The sequence below is a fragment of the Camelina sativa genome, chromosome 10, assembly GCF_000633955.1.
Source record: "Camelina sativa cultivar DH55 chromosome 10, Cs, whole genome shotgun sequence".
Lineage (NCBI taxonomy): Eukaryota > Viridiplantae > Streptophyta > Magnoliopsida > Brassicales > Brassicaceae > Camelina > Camelina sativa.
The window spans coordinates 2125225-2146420 of record NC_025694.1 but is presented as its reverse complement, the minus strand read 5'-3'; the positions used below and the strand labels follow the sequence as shown (position 1 = coordinate 2146420).

At 37.1% G+C, this 21196-nt stretch overlaps 6 protein-coding genes across 9 annotated transcripts in view; 4 read left to right on the top strand and 2 right to left on the bottom strand.

Annotated features, from left to right (window-relative positions):
• LOC104716543 (DNA-directed RNA polymerase II subunit 1) overlaps positions 1–2120 on the bottom strand; it is an 8488-nt gene extending 6368 nt beyond the window's left edge. Inside the window, exons 1-7 of the mRNA XM_010433925.2 lie at positions 2037–2120; positions 1555–1818; positions 1146–1448; positions 907–1065; positions 590–751; positions 288–508; positions 72–213 (exon numbers count right to left, since the gene is read on the bottom strand). Of these exons, the coding sequence (XP_010432227.1) occupies positions 72–213; positions 288–508; positions 590–751; positions 907–1065; positions 1146–1448; positions 1555–1818; positions 2037–2120 (1335 nt within the window). The remainder of the gene's footprint in view (positions 1–71; positions 214–287; positions 509–589; positions 752–906; positions 1066–1145; positions 1449–1554; positions 1819–2036) is intronic.
• Positions 2913–4991, top strand: LOC104716542 (probable prolyl 4-hydroxylase 8). Of its 4 annotated transcripts, none has more exons than XM_010433921.2 (8): positions 2913–3317; positions 3397–3493; positions 3715–3812; positions 3912–4009; positions 4077–4206; positions 4287–4489; positions 4562–4660; positions 4752–4991. In XM_010433921.2, the coding sequence occupies exons 1-7, from the start codon at positions 3118–3120 to the stop codon at positions 4633–4635; spliced, it is 900 nt and encodes a 299-aa protein (XP_010432223.1). In that variant the 5' UTR covers positions 2913–3117; the 3' UTR covers positions 4636–4660; positions 4752–4991. The 4 variants fall into 4 exon arrangements, with proteins under 4 accessions (XP_010432223.1, XP_010432225.1, XP_010432224.1 ...); XM_010433923.2 differs by having other exon boundaries at positions 2914–3317; positions 4287–4474; XM_010433922.2 differs by having other exon boundaries at positions 2915–3317; positions 3400–3493.
• On the top strand, positions 5291–7252 carry LOC104716539 (probable prolyl 4-hydroxylase 11). Its single transcript, XM_019230647.1, has 7 exons — positions 5291–5383; positions 5441–5608; positions 5909–6006; positions 6100–6197; positions 6332–6431; positions 6545–6696; positions 6829–7252. Exons 1-7 carry the CDS (start codon positions 5291–5293, stop codon positions 6885–6887), a joined length of 768 nt encoding a protein of 255 aa, XP_019086192.1. The 3' UTR covers positions 6888–7252.
• Positions 7186–12445, bottom strand: LOC104716541 (aconitate hydratase 1). The gene is made up of 19 exons (XM_010433920.2): positions 12335–12445; positions 12059–12163; positions 11681–11934; positions 11408–11593; positions 11141–11302; positions 10857–11001; positions 10598–10740; positions 10457–10513; positions 10279–10358; positions 10127–10202; positions 9676–9861; positions 9512–9579; positions 9307–9425; positions 9099–9220; positions 8910–9008; positions 8320–8799; positions 7872–7970; positions 7533–7775; positions 7186–7441 (listed from the first exon to the last, which is right to left on the bottom strand). The coding sequence occupies exons 1-19, from the start codon at positions 12336–12338 to the stop codon at positions 7373–7375; spliced, it is 2697 nt and encodes an 898-aa protein (XP_010432222.1). The 5' UTR covers positions 12339–12445; the 3' UTR covers positions 7186–7372.
• LOC104716537 (NEP1-interacting protein 1) lies at positions 15636–17334 on the top strand. The gene is made up of 5 exons (XM_010433919.2): positions 15636–16185; positions 16319–16497; positions 16610–16693; positions 16783–16950; positions 17030–17334. Exons 1-5 carry the CDS (start codon positions 16026–16028, stop codon positions 17150–17152), a joined length of 714 nt encoding a protein of 237 aa, XP_010432221.1. The 5' UTR covers positions 15636–16025; the 3' UTR covers positions 17153–17334.
• LOC104729604 (pentatricopeptide repeat-containing protein At4g35850, mitochondrial) overlaps positions 18621–21196 on the top strand; it is a 4538-nt gene continuing 1962 nt past the window's right edge. The window contains 9 exon segments of the mRNA XM_019231320.1: positions 18621–18813; positions 18933–19071; positions 19206–19368; positions 19519–19584; positions 19693–19790; positions 19957–20074; positions 20168–20374; positions 20484–20560; positions 20807–20959. Coding sequence (XP_019086865.1) covers positions 18786–18813; positions 18933–19071; positions 19206–19368; positions 19519–19584; positions 19693–19790; positions 19957–20074; positions 20168–20374; positions 20484–20560; positions 20807–20959 — 1049 coding nt within the window. The 5' untranslated portion in view covers positions 18621–18785.

Below are 21196 nucleotides of genomic sequence, written 5' to 3'. Positions count from 1 at the left end.
AAAAAATGATGAATTCCAGAATAGCAACCTTTGTGCGTTAAGTAGATGGAATAAAGAAAAGCAGTATATACTTTGTATCCAAGTTCCAAATGATGATCACTGCTCTTTTTCAGGTACCGGAGATCTAGCCTTTGGCCATCATCCCTAATGATATATTTCGCTCCAGTCTTGCCAGGTGGAGGATGTGGCCCATAATCAACGAGCTCCTTTAATCTGCAAAATAAATTGTCAACAAAACATGGAAAAAAAACACACAGAAAGAAAAAAAAAACACCAGAAATACAAACCTTTCAATGTTATATGGAGTCACTGTTTCTGGGTATGTGAGATTCAGAGCAATACTCCACGGTACACCAAGCTCATCGATATTAATTGTTGGATCTGGTGTAATAACAGTACGTGCCGAAAAATCAACACGTTTTCCCATCAAGTTTCCCCTGATTCTGCCTTCCTTTGCCTTCAGCCTACTACATATTGACTTAATAGGCCTCCCTGATTTTTGAGTAGCCTGAAGAAAATAAAGCCAACCCAAATAAAGTACCATCCGAATGTATCATACCAGATATCTGGAAGGATACAAAAGCATTACCCTTGGCTGTCCAGGTAACTCATTATCAAAATAGGTAGCTATATGAAACTGCAAGAGCTGTGTAAACTCTGATATAATATGAGCTGGCGCCCCATTTTTTTCCTGTCTTTTCAAGTTCTCATTGTGTCGAATAATCATGGCTAGCTGATGGGTCAAGTCATCCTGCATCAACAACAAACACGAACTCAGTGCCACACATTAAGTTGATATAGTCAAAAAGCAAGTTGAAAAATAATAATATAATATTATCAGTCAAGACTAACTCTGTACTATAGAATCTATCCAAATCCTTATTCAGTAAATCAAAGTCAATTTACCTCACTTCTGGAAGTGGCATCCATCATTACAGATGGTCTGACAGGAGGTGGAGGAATAGGGAGGACTTCAAGAATCATCCAGTCAGGGCGAGCAAACTTAGGGTTGAACCCTAATAGTTGGCAATCCGCATCACTAATCCTCTTTAAAACACTCAAAACCTGCAAAAATTTCACATGTTATAAGATTACCCGAAACATGAAGAGGTAGTGACTAACTTCATTAGAAAGAAGGGACGAACCCTATCAGCACCAAGTGTCTGTTTCCTTTCTGCAGGCTCTGGAAGCTGATCCGGCTCGTCGGTTTTCTTCCTTGGAATTTTGTACTCTGCAATCATCTTCATACCTTCAATAGTCAGCTTTGGTTGCTGTGCACCACATCCACCACGGCTCTTTTTTACAGGTTCGTCCGTGTCTTTGTTATGGACATCATCCATTTCATCACCACCATCACATTTGGTCTTGTTTTTGCAAGCATCCAGAATCTTCTTAAGCCTGTTTTTGGGATTCTTTATCTTCATAGCCTGCTTAAACTTGTGCTCCTCCTTCACGAAAATAAGCAATTGGATTATTCCCAACAATAATACAACACAAACAGCTCCAAACTGATACAGAACAAGGGATACAGTAACAAGATAAGTTTGTACATACCTCATCAGCTAAAATCTTGGAGCAATTGAAGCAGACACATCTCATGATACTTAACACAGTCTTCATAAAACCGACATGATACATTGGCTTGGCGAGCTCGAGATGGCCAAAGTGCCCAGGGCACTCAGCCATATTAGCCATACATGTATCACACTTCACCTTCCGATCAATCGTACCAAGCCGGATATCACTCAACCCTCCCACCTTAGGTTTACCCTTCTCTGTCGTCTCACTATGCTCAACATGTATAACAGACATTTGCCTCTGAAAAAAGACAAAAAAAACAAAGACAAAAAAGCCATTAGATACCAACGATTCATAATCTCCTACTAATCGTAACTTGCAATTAAGATCAATCGATTGAAAAGAACAGGCTCCCCATCCAAACCAATCGAATTCTATAATTTACACTCCAATTACCCCACCGGGGAGCAATGAACTCAAAAGAGCTAGAGAAATCGAAAGAGAGAAAGGAACATTACGATCTCATCGGGGCTGAGGATGCCAAACTGGACCACCCGGACTTTGGAAACCTCGGCCGGAGAGAACGGAAAACGTGTATCCATGGCGGCTAAACTCCGATCAAAGACGAATCAAAAAAAAAAAATCTCGAAACCCTAGAAACGTGAATTGAAAAAGGGGAATAAAAAAACCCTAGTTTGTGTTTCCCTCTTTTTGTCAATTTGTTTTTGAATCTGTGAAGTCAGTTTACAGTTACATAGAGCTAATTTTTTCGTTTTCGAGTTTTCCCTCTCTGGTTTGACACGACCAGATCTGGAGTTCTCTCGTCTCTTCACGAAGAGAGATATGAGCAAAAGAGAACACGATCAGTGCCCTAAGCCTCTATTTATAGAAGAAGAGGCTGCTCAGAGGTCGGTTTAGGCTATATGGGCCGTAAACTTCTCAGGCCCACTTAAACGGATTGTAACGAGCCTACGTCGACGCTGACCTAAAAGAAACGCGTAATCATATCAAGATCCGGTTTATATCGGTTTTGTAGTGTTTCTTTCGGTTTGATAAGAAAACAATTTCGGTTTGCATAATCACTATTTATTTCACCATGGTTGGGGTAAATCGTAACCATTAAAGGTTCTATTAAATTAATTAATTGCTAGTGGCCAAAACTATAAACGAAGAGGAGTCCCTGAGCTAAAGAATCCTATCTGTAATTTAGATTGAAACGTTTTAGACTTTTAGATATCTTCATTTCATCTTCGGAATAGGGAATACCTAACACCTTAAATATTCCAAAGGGTAACAAAAATAAATTCACTGTTCTAACTCTATCAAAGTAGGGTGAACTCATAAATACGGAAAATTATAGGGGAGAAAACTTACAGGGATGCATAGTCCAAACTCTAACGTCAAGTTGTGTGAAGCCACTCTGTTTCTGTATATAACAGAAACGCTAAAGACGAAACTAAAAAAGATAAGAATTATAATAAGCTTACTTTCCCTTCCATTTTCAATTGCATGTTTTCATGTAACGGTCTATTGCTCTTTTGTCTTCGATTTTGGATCTCTATAGGATTCTTCAAATTTTGTAGAATATAAACAAAAAAAATGGCGAAGAAACCGAAGCATCATCTCCGTCATCATCAGCCGCGTAGGTCTTTATCGATGCAAGCTTTCACAGTTCTCATACTTGTGCTTTTCGTCATTCTGATCCTTCTCTGTCTCGGAATTCTTTCACTACCGAGCATCACCAATAACTCTTCTAGGCCGATGGATTTGACCAACGTTGTACAAACGATCGAGGAGAGGTTAGTGATATGATGTTTTTTTTGTAGTTGTTGTTACAGTCAAGTATACTTTAAGTAATAGCTTTTGAATTCATATAAGTAGCGAGAGTTATGGAGACGAAGAAGACAGTAATGGTGACCGCTGGGTCGAAGTTATCTCGTGGGAGCCTAGAGCTTTCGTTTACCACAATTTCTTGGTAATCTTTTCGGACAAAATTCTGATTAAGATGCTAGATCACAATTTAATATGTTACATGATAGTTCATATATATGGTTAAGTGTTTCTTGTCAGACAAGAATCATAATAAAGAATGTATATGTAATGTTTAGGCTTTCATGCTTGAGATGATTTTATACATATTTCAAAGGTTTGGAATTTGATCTTTAATTAGGCTCTGTTTCTTTAAATTTTGTAAAGACAAATGAAGAATGTGAGCACTTGATTAGCCTCGCGAAACCTAGTATGGTGAAGTCAAAAGTAGTAGATGTGAAAACCGGAAAGAGCAAAGACAGCAGGTTCTGTATTCTAGTGTTGTCCTTTTTCCCTCATCATGCTCAATTTTGAAATATTTGAGAATTCTAAATTTGCATATACATGTATCCTTCATTGTGCAGAGCACGAACCAGTTCAGGAACTTTTCTTAAGAGAGGACATGACGAAATCGTGGAAGATATTGAGAATAGGATTTCAGATTTCACCTTCATTCCTATAGGTATGTGTGGCTTCTGTGCATATCAGTTTCTTTGTCGTAATGGATAGCTGATGTAATGTGATTCCAGAAAATGGAGAAGGGCTACAAGTTCTCCATTATGAAGTTGGGCAGAAATATGAACCTCACCACGACTACTTCTTTGATGAGTTCAACACCAGGAAAGGAGGGCAAAGAATTGCTACACTTCTTATGTACCTGTGCGTAACCATAAAACCCCTTACAATATTTCTTATTAGCCACAATTTAATCCACTTTCTTTGATTCTTGTACTACTTAGCTCGGACGTTGAAGAAGGCGGCGAAACAGTTTTCCCATCTGCCAAAGGAAACGTTAGTGATGTCCCATGGTGGGACGAGCTCTCACAGTGTGGCAAAACAGGACTCTCTGTTTTACCAAAGAAGAGAGATGCTTTACTTTTCTGGAGTATGAAGCCTGACGCGGCTCTAGACCCTTCTAGTTTGCATGGTGAGAGAGAGAGAGGTAGTCATAGATACCACATACATTGCCAATGCGTTTAGTAGAGATCTAAGATCAATGTTTTGATTGATTTAGGTGGTTGTCCAGTGATCAAAGGAAACAAGTGGTCATCAACTAAGTGGTTTCACGTTCACGAGTACAAGGCTTGAATAAAAAAAATAAGCTTTTGAAGAGGTAAGCTCTTAAACCTGATCATGTTAGCCAGTGGAATAAATCCTTCACATTGTATCTCAGATTGTTTTAATGATTTTGTCGTCTTTTGCAGGTTCCTAGCTACGATCCCACACAAACATGTACTATAGTATATGTGTGTATCATTGTCAGTTTTGCTGTACCAGCAAAATAGCCTTCTGGCCTTTAAATTAGAACTTGCTTTGATACATAATATAAATTTAAATAATTGTACACGAACAATTTTTCTTTTGGTGTGTGAGAATCCCTACGAATAATAATAGTAATTAACAACTAATAACAATAGAAAAACTATCTATTGAATTCCTGTTTACATATTTCTCGAGATTTTTTGGTTTTTCTCTTTTTTGTTTTTCTTTTGTAGGACAAGTGTCAGTTTCTCAGTTGCTGACAGTTCATATTCAATTTAGTTTTTTTTTTTTTTTTCCTTTTTGATAATTATCTCTATATTCGAGTATATTGCCTTGTTGGGTTTTTTCTTTTGCGACTTGTATAAAAGGATCTACAGATTGTAAATTCGCTCAACTAATGAGAGGAAAAACCCTAATTAAATCCGTTCTCTATCTTTTAAGTTCATTATCTGATATACTCAGATATACACTTGTGAACTCAATGTCTAAGTCGACGTCCCAGTCTACCGAACTGTATCTGAGGCAGAGGTTGAAAGGGCTGAAGATACATGAAACTTCTGATCTACTGCAGCACGTCAACACTTTCGAAGAATAAGTCGGTGATAATCTTCTAGTGTCTGTGGATGTGAAGATTGAGAACAAAAATAAGGACATGATCTTGATGTGTTCTTTGCCCCCCTTGTTGACTGCACTTACGTGTAACCAAAACAATGTTACTACTTCGTTGCGATTTCCTCATGAGCGTTGGATCGAAATCATCTCGAAGGAGCCTAGAGCTTTCGTTTACCACAATTTTTTGGTAACTTTGTTGCTTCTTAATTTGGGATTTTTATTTATTTATATAGATTTGTTATATATGCTTGATGAATGAAGAATGATGAATGATGAGAATTCAAGTTTGGATATTTCTTGTTAGACAAGCTAAACAAATTACAAAACTTGTTGTTGTTATAACTAGAATGTCCCATGTAGTTTGTGCTTAGATCTTACTTGCTCCTCCACCAGTACAAAGACAAAGGGAACTGTACATGTTTCTCTCATGCTTTATATGAAAAAAGTTTAGGAGTTGATCTGAGGCTCTCTTCTTTAATTTTATAAGAATAATGAAGAATGTGAGCACTTGATTAGCCTTGCGAAACCTAGGATGACGAAGTCAAAAGTGCACGACGCGATAACTGGACTCGGTAAAGAAAGCAGGTTATGTAGTCAGTTTTGTTTTGTTTTGTTTTTCCCCGTCTTTTAAGTTTAGTTTGGAAAGATTTTGAGACTTGGAAATCTGTTAATGTACAGTTCACGGACGAGTTCAGGAACTTTTCTTAGAATAGAACAAGACAAAATCGTGACAAAGATTGAGAAAAGGATTTCAGAATTCACCTTCATTCCTGTAGGTATGTGGCTTCTGTTTTAACTTGATCGTCTTAGATCATTACACTAGGTAACTTTTTTGACTAACGACGTTGTTACTCTTCATTTTTTATTGGAAATCATTTTATAATTTGGAGTTGATGTAATGAAACTGCAGAAAATGGAGAACCGCTTCAAGTTATCCATTATGGAGTTGGGCAAAAATTTGAGCCTCACTTTGACGGATTCCAAAGAATTGCTACTGTTCTTATGTACCTGTATGCAAACCATATAACCCTTAATCTTTCTCAAATCAGCCACATAAAAAAAAAAGGAATTAATATACAATGCGCAAGTTAATCTTCTTTTTCTCATCCTACCACTAAATTAGCTCGGACGTTGATGAAGGCGGCGAGACAGTTTTCCCTGCAGCCAAAGGAAACATTAGTAAAAGAGGACTCTCTGTTAGACCAAAGAAGGGAGACGCTTTACTCTTCTGGAGCATGAGGCCTGACGGTTCTCAAGACCCTTCGAGCCAACATGGTAAGAGAGAAAGAGAAGATACATTGCCTTTCTCTAAACTTCTTATAAATCGTAGTATACCCCTTTTGGCTTAATTAGTTGAGGTCATGAGATGTTAACCAAAACTCTCAAAAACTTGTTTGATTGGTTCAGGTGGTTCTCCAGTCATCAAAGGAAACAAGTGGGCATCAACTAAATGGTTTCGCTTTTAAAAAAAAAAAAAATGGTTTCGCTTTCGTGAGTTTAAGAAATAATATATTTTAGCTTTTTGAAGGTAAGCTCTTACCCCCACTATAGTCATGGATCATTTGGATCGTCTCAAGACTGTTTTAATGTTTCTGTCGTCATTTGCAGGGGTTCCCATGATCTCTCAAACAACCTCACAAAGTTTCATTTTTTAATATTCAAGTTCTACTATGAAAACATCATTTATGTGTTGACCAAAAACTACAAAGTTGGTGTTTATTTCCATTGGCAGAACATGTTCTATCAACGCGCAAAAGAAACAAAAAGAAGAAAAGAGTTCTCATATTTATTCCAAATAAAAAATGACTTGGACACTGAAAATGGTTCCAAATGACTACTAGCAAGAAGCAAAGTTTTGAATTTAAAGCCATTCTCGTCCTCCTCCCTGACAACATTTTTATTACAACAAACCTTTTGGACGTAACTCAAGTCTCTCCTGGCTTATGAGATTTTATTGCTTGATCAGATTCCTGATTACGTATTGCAATATCCCTCCGTGATCAAAATAAGCCAGCTCCACCTGCAGTTCCAAAGTCCTCTTGAATAATGAAGACGAAAAAAAAGAAGCCAAAATATACCATCGAGAGATGAACCCTATTTTCTAAATTTACCTCTGTGTCGAATCGGAGTGTACATGTGAAAGATTTGCCATTGTTTGTAATGACCGTTACATCTTGTCCTGGTTTGATCTCACTAACTTTGTTTGGGAGTTCAATGGTGTAAAGCTCCTGACCCGTAAGGCCTAGAGTCTCGGCATCTTCTCCTGTCTTGAAGCACAAAGGTATGATTCCCATTCCCACAAGATTGCTTCGGTGAATTCGCTCAAAGCTCTTTGAGATCACGGCTTTCACGCCCTGTCGTAGAGTAGCGATTAAAAAACCGCATAACTAGTGTAAAAATGTGTGCTGTTAAACACGGAAAAAGCTGAATCATGTAAGCCAGAAATGTACCAGAAGCATTGGACCCTTCGCAGCCCAATCACGAGAACTTCCACTTCCATATTCAGCACCAGCCAAAATGACTGTGTCGCGTCCCTCATTCCTGTATTTCTGGTGCAGCACAGATAGATAAAAGTCGGATAAGAAGATAGTCACGAAAACTGCTGTCTAATTCTAGTTGACCAAATCAGAGAACTAAACACTGAAACTTCCACCCCCAAAACAATCTGCTGACACATTGTTACTAACGAAGCCTTCACTAACTGTTCTCTAAACCAACTCACAACAGCTCTACTCTGCTACATTCAATCTTAGGCTAGGTACAGTAGACCTATAGCTAAGAGTTGAGACGTAGTACTTACACAAAGCTTACCGTAATCTTAAGTCATCAAGTCATCTTATGATCAAAGAGCTAGAATTTGATGTTTTAGAAAGGATAAAAAAGTGTGTGGGATTATACCATGGCAGCATCGAAGACAGAAAGCTTCTCTCCACTGGGAATGTGAACTGTCTTGGGGCCAACTTCTCCTTTCAAGTGCTTGTTCACAATACGGATATTGGCGAAAGTGCCCCTCGCCATAATCTCATCGTTACCACGCCGACTCCCGTAAGAGTTGAAGTCTCTTCTATCCACACCTCGTTCCATCAAGTACTTAGCCGCGGGACTGTCCTTGTGGATGCTACCAGCTGGTGAGATGTGATCAGTGGTGATACTGTCTCCGAAATTGAGTAAACAGTGAGCATCTTTCACACCATGTGGACCAGGTGGAGACATGGTCATGCCCTTGAAATAAGGTGGCTCGTGAATGTAAGTTGATTTCGGGTCCCACTCGTAGAGAGTGCCTGACGCGACAGATAACTGATTCCACATGGAATTCCCTTTGGTGATTGCTTCGTATGTAGCTTTGAACATATCAGGAAGGACGCTAGATTGAACAACCTGAAAAATTGAAACAAAGATTAAAACAAACAAATTATATATTACTGAAACAAACAAATAATATAAAATCTCTTGTTTTGTGTATGCATGAGCATCATGTATTTGTTTACCTCAGCCACTTCTTTGTTAGAGGGCCAGATGTCCCTGAAAAATATCTGTTTGCCATCTTTCCCAGTTCCAATGGGCTCTGTCTCAAAATCAATGTTAACCTACAAGAGTAGTATCCATGCGATTGATACAGTGCTTTATACATGAATACTTGATTGTTAAGTAATGGTTTAGAGTTAGCATTAGCATACAGTGCCAGCCAGTGCATAGGCTACAACAAGTGGTGGGGAAGCTAGATAATTCGCTCTTGTTAACGGGTGAACACGTCCCTCAAAGTTTCTGTTCCCGGACAACACAGCGGATGCCACCAAGTCTTGTACATATATGAGAAATATTTTAGTTTCACCTTAGAGAATTCAAGTAAATAAGTTTTACATCGTTAACTACTTCAGGACTTACCATTATCAACTATTGCTGAAGCCACGGCTTCATGGATATCTCCCGAATTTCCAATGCATGTGGTGCACCCATAACCAACTATACTGAAGCCGAGGTGATTCAAGTACTTCTGCAAACCACTGCAAGACTTGAAAACTCAGACCACTATGATACAGAGAATGAGGAAATAATTAACAAAAAACATTCAACGGTGTATCTGCTGTACCTCTTTGCCAAGTACTTTGTCACAACTCCAGAGCCAGGAGCAAGACTAGTTTTAATCCATGGCTTAACCTAATAATGTTCAAACATTTCTATTATGTCCTTTACGCAGAAAGATACTAAAACACGATGACACAAAATAACAGGGCAGAATGGACGTTGTCAAACCTCCAGTCCTAGTTCGCAGGCCTTTTTTGCAACCAAGGCAGCGCCAAGCATTACACTAGGGTTTGAGGTATTTGTGCAACTGGTGATTGCTGCTATAACAACATCTCCATGTCTAAGATGTGCTGGGGTCCCGTTAAAGTCGAACTCTACAACCTTATTCTGTGCTTCTTTTGGTACAGCAAAACCCTGGAAATATCAAGGATAAGTAACATTCACTAAGTACAATTTTTGTAAACTGGAGTTAGCTTACAAAAACAAAAGTGTTGCAGGCAGGAGATAGTCACTTCCAGGACTCGCTTAATAACTCAATTACGTCAACATAATACCTATTCTTGTTTCAAAACAATAATAACATTTTCTAGACGTGCCATCATATTCCTAAAGATAAAGCTTTCGGGACTACAAACATTCACATTAAGCATTTCTTCTGAAGAGAAAGGAGAGTTCTAACCTTGAATCCTACTCTATTATCTAGGCAAGAATGCCAATCTGCTTTCATTTCCCTCAAAGGAACACGATCGTGCGGCCTGTATTGTGCATAGAGAATAAATGTTTGAAATTGAAGAGATAATATATTTATGTTGAGACATTCGCTAATAGTACCTCTTGGGACCAGAAACACAAGGTTCCACATCCTCGAGATTCAATTCCAGACTTGACGAGTACACTGTCTTACTCTCCGGCTGAGATGAGTTCCAAGTTCCAAGTGGAGAATATGTTATGCAGTATGATAGATGACAATAGACAAAAGAAATGAAACATACAGATGCCAAGCTTTTACCTCACTGTAGTCCACGAACATCTTGTTTGCTCGTAAATACGCCTCAATCATAGAAACCTGCAATTCAATTCACCAATCACTAACCTAATGAAATGCAATAGCATACTAAAAATTATGTAGACTTCCCCTGTAACCCCTTACAGTGTCATCGCTCCTGCCTGTCAACTTGAGATACTGCAAAGTGACATGATCGACGGGGAAGAATCCCATGGTTGCACCGTACTCAGGAGACATATTGGCAATTGTAGCACGATCAGCTAAAGACAACTCTCTCATCCCTTCCCCTGTGAATAGAAACGCAGTGGATGCATATGTGAATTAGTCTAACTCAGTCAGGTACTGGATAGGTAAAGAAGTGACAAATATGAAACAAGATATAGTAATTTTTTTATGGATGTACCGTGGAATTCAACAAACTTTCCAACTACTCCATGTTTCCTTAGCATCTGAGTCACTGTTAAGACCAAATCAGTAGCTGTCATTCCATCTCTTAGTTTTCCCGTTAGCTTGAAACCCACAACACCAGGCAGGACCATGCTCATTGGCTGCATAGAAACAGATAAATTCATGCTACAGTTTATAATGGAAGACACTGCAACGGAGTGTTTATAAGAATCATCTCTAGATAGAGATCTAAGTTTCAGAAAGAGTTCGGACAGTTAACTCAGAATTCTCGATGTTTACCTGACCAAGCATGGTAGCTTCCGCTTCTATACCGCCAACTCCCCATCCAGCAACACCCAATCCATCAATCATGGTGGTGTGAGAGTCTGTTCCAACAACACTGTCAGGGTAAAGAAGTCCATTTGTGTTGAAAACAACTCTGGCAAGGTATTCTAGGTTGACCTGTCAATCAGAAAGTTATAGAACTTAGTATCTTCAATAAGCATAAATAAATAAATAAACTTACAGCATCGAAACAGTATCGGTTTCCCTGAATCCTTAACTTACTTGATGAACAATTCCAGATCCAGGAGGCACGACAAGCATGTTGTCAAAGGCATTGGAGCCCCACTTAAGAAAAGCAAATCTTTCTTTGTTACGCTGGAACTCAAGCTCCATATTTGCTTGCACTGCGTTCTCTGATCTGGCCACATCCACCTGAACCGAGTGATCAATGACAAGATCTACAGGGACCTGCGAATATCAAGGCCTTGTATCAAAAACCTTATAGCATACCACAAAAGTATTAATTAAATCTCGGTATAAAGAGAGGAAACTAACCAGCGGATTAATCTTATTAGAATCCCCACCGAGACTATTCATGGCATCTCTCATGCAAGCAAGATCAACAACAGCAGGGACACCAGTAAAGTCCTGAAGAAGGACGCGAGCAGGTTTGAAGGGAATCTCAACCTGTTTGGGAGAAGTATTCTCCCAATCAAGAATCTTCTCAACATCGTTACTCTTAACTTGAAACTCATCACAGTTGCGTATAGCCGATTCAAGAAGTATCCTAATGGAATAAGGTAGTTTATCTGCATATCCACCACAACAACATTTTTTCGAGATCATAACGACATGAATCTCAAATTCTGTTCGCCTAACTAACAAGAAGCATTTTAACATCGGGATCAGATGGAAAGCTATAAAAAAACTCACCGATCCTGGGATCGTTCAAAGCAGGCAAGCTGTAGTAGTTCCCGAATTCGCCACCATCAGGTTTCTCTAACGCCTTTAGTATACTCCGGAAAGGATTATCGGAAGCTGAAAACGCATAGATCGACACAGTAAATCAAATATATAACCAGATTTCACAAACAAACAAAAAAAGTTGAAAAAAAAATCAGCATCGAAGAGAAGAACAAGAAGTAGGAATCGTAAAACATTTAGCGATCGTAAACAAAATGGAGAAAGAAGATATAATAAATCGGCTACCCATTGAAGAGATACAACTCGAGTGATGAAGCAGAGATCTGTTTCAGAAACTAGAGAGAGAGTGTTGTTGTTTAGCGGAGTTGGTGAGTCAGGAAAGCCGATGAAGAAAGGATTTATATATATATATTTGTATTTGTAAGTTAAATTTATCTGACAGATCCGTGGTGGGCTCTTTCTCAGTCAGAAGTGATGGCTCTTTGATTTTTTATTTTTTTTTTGGGTCTAATTTCCTAATTTTACTACTTTTTTTTTTTTTTTTTTTTTTGTATCAAAGTGAATNATTTAAATCACAAACTTCGTAATTTTTATCATGATTTATCCAATTTCTTCAAGGTTGCTCAATTTCAACAAGCACTCATATTTCTGACAAATTTATAAATGGATCAGATATTAATTCAGCACCACCTGGTGACATTACAAAAACAAAATTCGCCACCACCACATGATTTTTTTATGTAAATACAAGTTTTTATTTTGGTTGGATAAGGGTCGCTCCATTCCAAATTTTTTGTTCTCATAAATTTGGGCCCAGCCCATCTTTGTAGTTAGCCTGTTCGGTATAGCCCAACTTATTTAATAGCACGCCGTCGTTTTCATTAATTACGTAGTAAAACGATGTATTTTAGGCTTTGAAGGAAGACGAAGGAAAAGAACTGGATAATACAAGTTTGAAGAAAATTTGGGTCAAGAAAATTAATTAATCACTACCCAATCCCACCCAGACGAAGGCCTGGAGTTGATTACTTGATAAAGCCTTCCTTGTTTAGGCCATGATTATATGTATATTCAATTTTATTCTTAGCAACACTTCAGTTCTCTTAGCACATAATAAATGTTGTATCTATTCACTATCCAGCTAATCTAGTAAGTATTATTAACTAATAGTAGTTGCTTGATCGTAGTCAGTATACCTGCTTTTATGAGACCTAACTAGTTTTGATCAGTCCATAGAATCTGAAGCACCTTTGTATATATATTTTTTAAAAATATTATAAGATGTAATGATTACATCGTGTTTTTTTTTTGTTGTTGTTAGTGATATATATCGAGAACTACGTTTAACGAAACCTTATTTATTATAACTATGTGATATTTATGGAGTTGATTTGATTTGAAGATGATTTCATTCACATAAATAAAGGAGCAGATGCAGGTGGTGGCTGGGTTAAATTATCAACCACACCAATACAAAAGACGCACCGGTAAATATGTTGTAACGTGGGTCATCATGTAGTGATGTAGATAACCTACCAATCATATTTAGATATTCTTTATATATGTACATATGACTTTTATTTTCCACACTTCACATTATAATATCTTCTAGGTAAAATTATGTTACTTTCACTACTAGGTAATATCTTCTACTTACCCATTGTTATTTTTTTCTTTTTAAAAACACTTTATTCTTTGTCACTATATGCAAAAATACTCTAAAAATATTATGTGTATTATGGTCAATAAGATCCTCTCTTAAATATGTGTTGGTCCTAAATTATGGTAATAGTAAGTACGAAAACAACCCATCCAAAAAAAATATGCAATATAGTTCAAATAGTAATCAACTAATATATAAAGGCGAGATGATTAACATTCGGAACTTATAATCGTTTTTTATAATGTCAGGACTCCGATTTTTGTTAAATGATTATAGGATACCAAAGTTAGTTAAAGGTATCACCGTATCAGTAATTAATGCGACATTTTTTGGGGGAGGAAAGCTAATCAAACATAATCGGCCAAGTTCACTAATCACTACATATGTATACATATCAGCAGCAGTGAAAACCAAACATACACGATCATGTAAGTGACACGCAACCATGAATCATGCAAATGTTTAGATTTCAGTTTAATTACTCATGGGACCAGCTTCTGGACCAACTATTAAAAATCTAAACTGATAACAATATATCGGAAAAAAAAAGTATATTGGGGTAGGTATTCATATTTTGTCACCATGCTGGGGTAGATATTTCTAGGAATTATGGTGAAACATATTTAAAATGCGATGATTTTCATGGAGAACCGACAATTTTTTTCTTTTTCTTTTCAGAATGGAACGGTAGACCATTATAGTGAATCGACGTACAAATGTATAGAAAAAAGGCAGAGTTTTGGAAATACAGAAACGTTAATGGTATTACAGCTTCTCAACACGTAATAGCACAATAACAAAGTCTTACCGGACCTATTTTAGTTTGGTATAACAATAAACTATTGCTCATATTAGGGAACTTACTATGAATGGAAAGGCAGAATCAAATAAGATTTGTCGATTTCCTCAAATAGATAACATGTATAGAAATTATTCATGTTTCGTATCTAATTGTTTCCTCTGATTGCTTGCTTGTGTTATCGAGAAGGACCCTATACCGTATCGTATTAGTCATATTGTACTGTATTGCACGAAAAATNGCTCATATTAGGGAACTAATTACTATGAAAGGAAAGGCAGAATCAATTAAGATTTTTAGATTTCCTCAAATATATAACATGTATAGCAATTATTCATGTTTCGTATCTAGCTAATTGTTTCCTCTGATTGCTTGCTTGTATCATCGAGAAGGACCCTACCGTATAGTATTAGTCATACAATTTGAATAATCCATTTTATTTTGTTAATTTGAATAAACTATTACATTTTGTATTGTATTGCACGAAGAAATATATGAACTCCTGGAAAAATATGGGTCTAGAGTTGCTAACAAAAAGTAAAAGTTTAGAAAAAAATAAATAATGAAATAGTTAGTCTTGCAATAACGTACAGTAAAAGATAAATGGTGATATTGTTTTCGCCTTTTTTTGTGAAATTGTTTTCGCCTTTTCGGTATGGATATATTTCTCTTCTATTGTGATTAATAACGAGTACGCCAAATATATGCAACAACGTTAATTAATGCTAACAACTATTTTTTTATTCATTTTTTACCCATGAAAGTGAATTATAACCCACGACTAATTATTGTCTTAATCTGTGAATAAATAATGGTTACTACAAGATAATATGTCGTCATCAGGTGCCCACTGCCCAAGACCATCAGGAGCTGTATGGGTAAAAAAACAACGATATATGAATATTAGAATAATAATATCATGTGTTATATAAGTTATATGACGTATAAAGAATTAAAGATATTTAAAACTTTTAAAATAATTAACATACTGCAGTGATGTAAACATGATATTAAACTTTAAACAAGTAACTAAACATTTTTACGAACAAGAAAATAGAATTTTAAGTCACTAATTGTAATTTTTTTTTTTTTTTTTTTTTTTTTTTTTTTTTTNTCCGCTGAGCTTGCGCGCGTATCTATCTAGCTCCTTCTATCTCTCTCGTCTCGTGCTTTGAAACTGCTTTTTAGTCGCCGGTTTCAACATCGATCATGACAGGCAAACCCTAGATTTTACTTCACCTATCAAAGCAAACGAGACGACGACCCAAGAGCATTAATTGCGAGTAGGCCAGACATCGGATCTTCTCTCTTAAGGGCTAAGCAAAAAAACCCATCTCTTTCTTTCTTCTATCTTCTGTCTCAACTCTCTTATCTCTCTCTCTCTCTCTCTTCTCTTCTATAAGCTCCACTGAGCTCTGTTTTTGTTTTTTTTTACCGTAGATCGTTTCGCGTTTCTTTCTCTATATATATTCACCAGGCTTTAATCTTTTTGGAGGGTTCTTGGAAACAAAATAATGGCATCTTCTTCTAGATTCGAATCTGGATTTTGTCCTATCTCTTCGTGTCCCTCTATTGGGAATCTCATTGATCAGATTAAAGACGCATGTCGTTTCCTCGCCTCCGCTGTTCTGGGGACAGTTCTCTCGGCGGTCTTGACGTTCTTCTTCGCTCTAGGTCCGCCTCTTGGTTTCCTATACACGTTTCTTGATTCTGTTCTTGAATGTCTTTAATTCTGATGATTAGAGAATCTACAACTTTGGGGGTTTTATGTAGAGCTAAGAAAGTTGTATCCTTTTCATTTCTTCAGTGGGTACATTGCTTGGAGCACTCACTGGAGCTTTAATAGGCCAAGAAACAGAGAGTGGTTTCATCCGAGGAGCAGCGGTTGGAGCTATTTCAGGAGCTGTTTTCTCCATCGAAGTCTTCGAATCATCTCTTGTTCTCTGGAAATCTAATGAGTCACGTTTTGGATGCCTCCTCTACTTGGTGAGCTTGGATCTTTTAGGTTTTTTTTGAATCATTGAAACTGCTCTTGTGCTCTGTTTTTAAGTACCGGTTGGATTTGAACTTCTAACTAATTCTTGAATATTTTTTGTAGATTGATGTCATTGCTAGTCTTATAAGTGGTAGACTTGTGCGAGAACGCATAGGTCCAGCAATGCTAAGCGCGGTTCAAAGTCAGGTACAGTTTATCAGCATTCAGCAGTGTATTGGTTGCAATGAGATCTCTCTGTTTCTTGATCATATTCATCTTTCTTCTTGCTGGATCAGATGGGAGCTGTGGATACAACTTTCGAAGAGCTCTCGAGTATCTTTGATACCGGTGGCTCAAAAGGATTAGCAGGAGATTTGGTCAATAAAATACCTAAAATCAAAATCACTGGCACAAACTACTTGGATGCTTGTGGCAACAAAGACTCGTGTTCTGTTTGTCTCCAGGTTTTTTAGCTCATTATCAGCTCAAAATAAAACCGTAGATCCGGAACGTTCTGATTATCTTGTTTTTGTTTTGTGGCAGGATTTTCAACTTGGTGAAACCGTAAGAAGCCTGCCACATTGTCATCACATGTTTCATTTGCCTTGCATAGACAAATGGCTACTGAGGCACGGATCTTGTCCAATGTGTAGACGTGATCTGTAATCACCCTTCTAATTACCATTTGCACAGACTCTCGCTCCTACTACTTGTATGGTCGTAATCTTGTGGTTAGTTTCTTTTCAATATGTACAAAGAAATGGAAAAAAAAAAAAAGTTTTGTATCTAGTTGATGATCTTCAAACCCAGAAAAATGAACCAAATCTATTAAATTGCGACTTTAGATTGTGTGTTGGTCTCACCAAACTTTGAAGTGATTGAATTTTCGTAATATTCTGTAGTTATGACGTGAAGGAAAGGAATTGAATTCTATGTGTGAATCTGTGGCCTCGTGGGCCTCCCCCTCAGGAGATATTAAAAAATCATGCCAAATTAACATTTTCTTGATTTGGTTTGTTAATTAGCTCTTCTAACGTCTAAACAATAAGATCAAAATACTCACCAACACGTAATAATTACAATGTCAATTTTGGCTACCGCAATTATTACGAGAGCTTTACGTGTTGTAACTTTGTAAGTTGGATATAATATTGTCTAGTCGCTCGCTCCTTAACCGAAAACAGAAAAGAAAAAAATGATTGAATTTGGATACATCTGGTAAGTGTGTGTTTTTTTTTTTTACATATGGTAAATATTGATGACTGATGAGTCTCTATATCTTTCCCGTGATGCTTTTGGGTACCTAAATGAACAAAACAAAAATGAATTAGACTTCTTGACATTGTATAAATTTTAGGGGGTCAGTTTTACTGTTTTTTTTGTTCTTGAATTTAAAATCGAAGCATTAATCATCATCTAACATTATAGAAACTTTCAAACGTTTATTTTAAGACACACAGTAACCTGTATATTTAAATCGTTTAATGTTGTTTCCGGAACTTTATATCTGTTGTTAATTAAAGTATAAAAATATGAGCTGTTGTCAAAAAAAAAAAAAAAAAAAAAAAANTTTTTTTGTTGACAATATGACTTAACAAAACTGGGAGTAAACGCGTAACTACTACAAAATTCTAGAAGTATAGTGGATTGAAAAGTGTTTTTTTTCTTTTCTTTTTTTAAATTCGTTTTTGGTGAAATATCACGAGTAAAGTGAACGAGCTTTGGTTTCAAACTTAAAATAAATAAATTTGTTGTTTCTCTTTGGTCAATATTTCTCACTTAACGCAAGAACATGTATTAGTTGTCTTCACGTGATCCTTCCGACAGATTCAAAGTATTTGTTTGTGTAAGTAGTTGGGACATCCCAACTGTAAATATCTTTATCTTCCTCCTCAGTCTTCATATCGTTTCGCTCTACGGTACACGTGGCGCAGAATCATTGCATTAGATATGATCACGCGACAGCCACGTGATCATCGTCAATTAGTTTGAAAATTAAGCCCAATAATCTATCAATGGCCCATGTAATTTCCGAAGCTAAAGGCTTTAAAATTAGTAAGGGCGATCCATTAATATCAAACCGGTTAACACCCGGTTAGATTTGTATATTTTCCGGTTAACATCCTCTCCCTAAACCCTGAAGAAGCCTGAGCTGCTGCTAATGCTATATCCCTCTTCCGACGGCTGAACTCGACTATTCATCTTTCCTCTGAGACTCACCGGAAAATCTTGTATTTGGTTTCGTCTCGTCGTCTCCCGGATAAATTTGTTTGCCGGAGTAAGGATTTCACCGGGAGCTATGAAGTTCCTCATTCAATCCATTTCTGGTATATATATGCTTCTTTGAAAATCACTGATGTATTATTATTTTATCCTGGCGATGGCTAACTAGATAGATCCCATTTTCATCTTTCATTAAAAATCGATCTTTCTTCGACGGAAGTAGGGAGGAATCGGTCCTTGGTTCGAGCTCTGGTTAGTCGGCGTTACTTCGCTTCATCGCCGGATGAGATCGCAAAGAAAAATTACGCTAATGATCTGTCGGAATACAACACAGCTGTCAATTCCGTCACTGCTCAGCGAAGGTTTGTACTCTTCTTCTTTAGCTTAGCTTCTCTCACCCTTTCGATTTGTATGGCTCATTGTGTTCATAATGTGATGAGATTGAGGAACTGCTTCACTATAAATTCTTGATAAAAAAATTTCTTTTTTTTGGTAGGCACTATTTGCTGAGGGATGTTTATGATGATATGAAGCTAGATGGTGTGCAGCCTACAGCTGATATATTCCACTCCTTTGTTGTGGGAACGATGAAAGGTGCTCGGTTGAGTGATGCTTTCTTTTTCCGTGAAGAAATGAAGGCTATGGGAATTGCTCCAGATGTATGTCCTCTGGTCTTTCTTTTGTTTTTGGCATGTTCTTAGTTTTTTGAGAGTCTATCAGTAGATTAAGCGATTCTTTGTCAAATAATTCTACACTTTACTTGAATGAGTCGGTTCATCTGTGGTTTTGTGTTGTTGTTGACTGTATAGGTAAATCTGTACAACTTTTTGATTTCCACATGTGGGAAATGCAAGAATGGAAAGGAGGCAATCCGAGTATGTTATCTTCCCCGCTTTTGTACAAGCGTTTTTTTTTTTCTTCTTCTTCTACATTCTTTAATATTCAATCATATACGAGCCTTTTTGTTTGTCTCTTATTGTAAGGTCTACGACGAGATGAAGAGATATGACGTAAAACCAAATGGACAGACCTTTGTCTGCCTGCTCAATGCCTGCGCTGTTTCTGGCCAATTAGATCTTGTGTAGGTTACTGCCTTCTATTGTCTTTTGACTGCTCACTAATCGTAAATGATTTCTTTAATAAGGTTTTAATGCATCTTTTCTCTATTATAAGTAAGTATTTGGTTATCTCAGCTATCTAAGAAGTGATCTAATCTAATTCATATGTGACATCAAAATAATGGTTAGGTATGCGATAGTTCGAGATATGACTGCTGCTGGTGTTGGTTTGAACCAGTTCTGCTATGCAGGACTCATAACTGCGCACCTAAACAAACAGCCTAGACCAGATAATCTTTCTACCAAGGTAACCTGTGAAATTTTCATGTTTGTATTTCCTTTCAGTTTTTCCTTCATGTAGGTTTTCTCATATCCTCCTTTTTCTTTTTTTTCTCAAAAGATTCTTGAGTTCGTAGAGCAGTCAAAAGGCTGGTCAGCAATTGATTCATCAAGGAAGAGTGCAGAAGATGTGATGTTTAGCATCAGTGAAGAGGAGCTTTACAATATTCCAACCGCTGAATATGCTCACAGGACTAGGTTTCTGCAGAGAAATTTGACCGTGTACCACGTAGCATTTAGTGCACTCGCTGATCTAAAGGATGTAAAAGTAAGAGGATATGTCTTCTAAATTCCAAAATTTCCTGAATTTAAAGGGAGTAACAAAAGTTAGTTTCGAAGTTGATTTTTTGCATCTGACCAGTTGTTCCCCATGGCAGGCAACGGAAGCTCTACTTGAGATGCTTAAGAAAGACGGCAAAGACACTGATACTTACTGTGTGCTACAAATTATGAGGTACAACAGTGCATGCACTTTGATTCTTCTATTTTCAATATTAGACTGGCAGTTTTCTGTGCCGGTGTCTTTGCCCACAAAATGAATTGGCCTAATATACATAAATGAGATTATGAAATTTGCATTTAGAATTTAAACATTTGGCATTGTCATTGGTTAGACTACAGTATTAGGTACCAAAATTTTGTTACTAGTATATTACACATTAGAAATCTAAACATGATTATCATATATGCATCTGCATAGGTGCTATCTACACTCGCAAGACTTTGAGAATGGTCTCAAATTGTTTGAAGATTACATGAGGGCAGAGAGAATCCCTGCTATGGAACTCTATACGGTAACGATCATCTGACCTCATTATTGGTCTTTCAGTATTCATTTAAGAGCAAACTTCTTCTTTTCTATATATCAACATATATAGTGTGGTCATCTCCACTTCTATATGACATATATTGGTTCTCAATCCTAAACCCCCGGCAAATGAATGTAGAGATGAATCTAAATTCTCAGTTGATCCAGTAGGCAAAGAGAATTATGATTCTATATCCTGTTCTCGATACTTGGTTCAACATATCTATGCGACCTGTATGTGCTAAAGATGTCAATTTATTTCTTTTTGCTTCTACAGACACT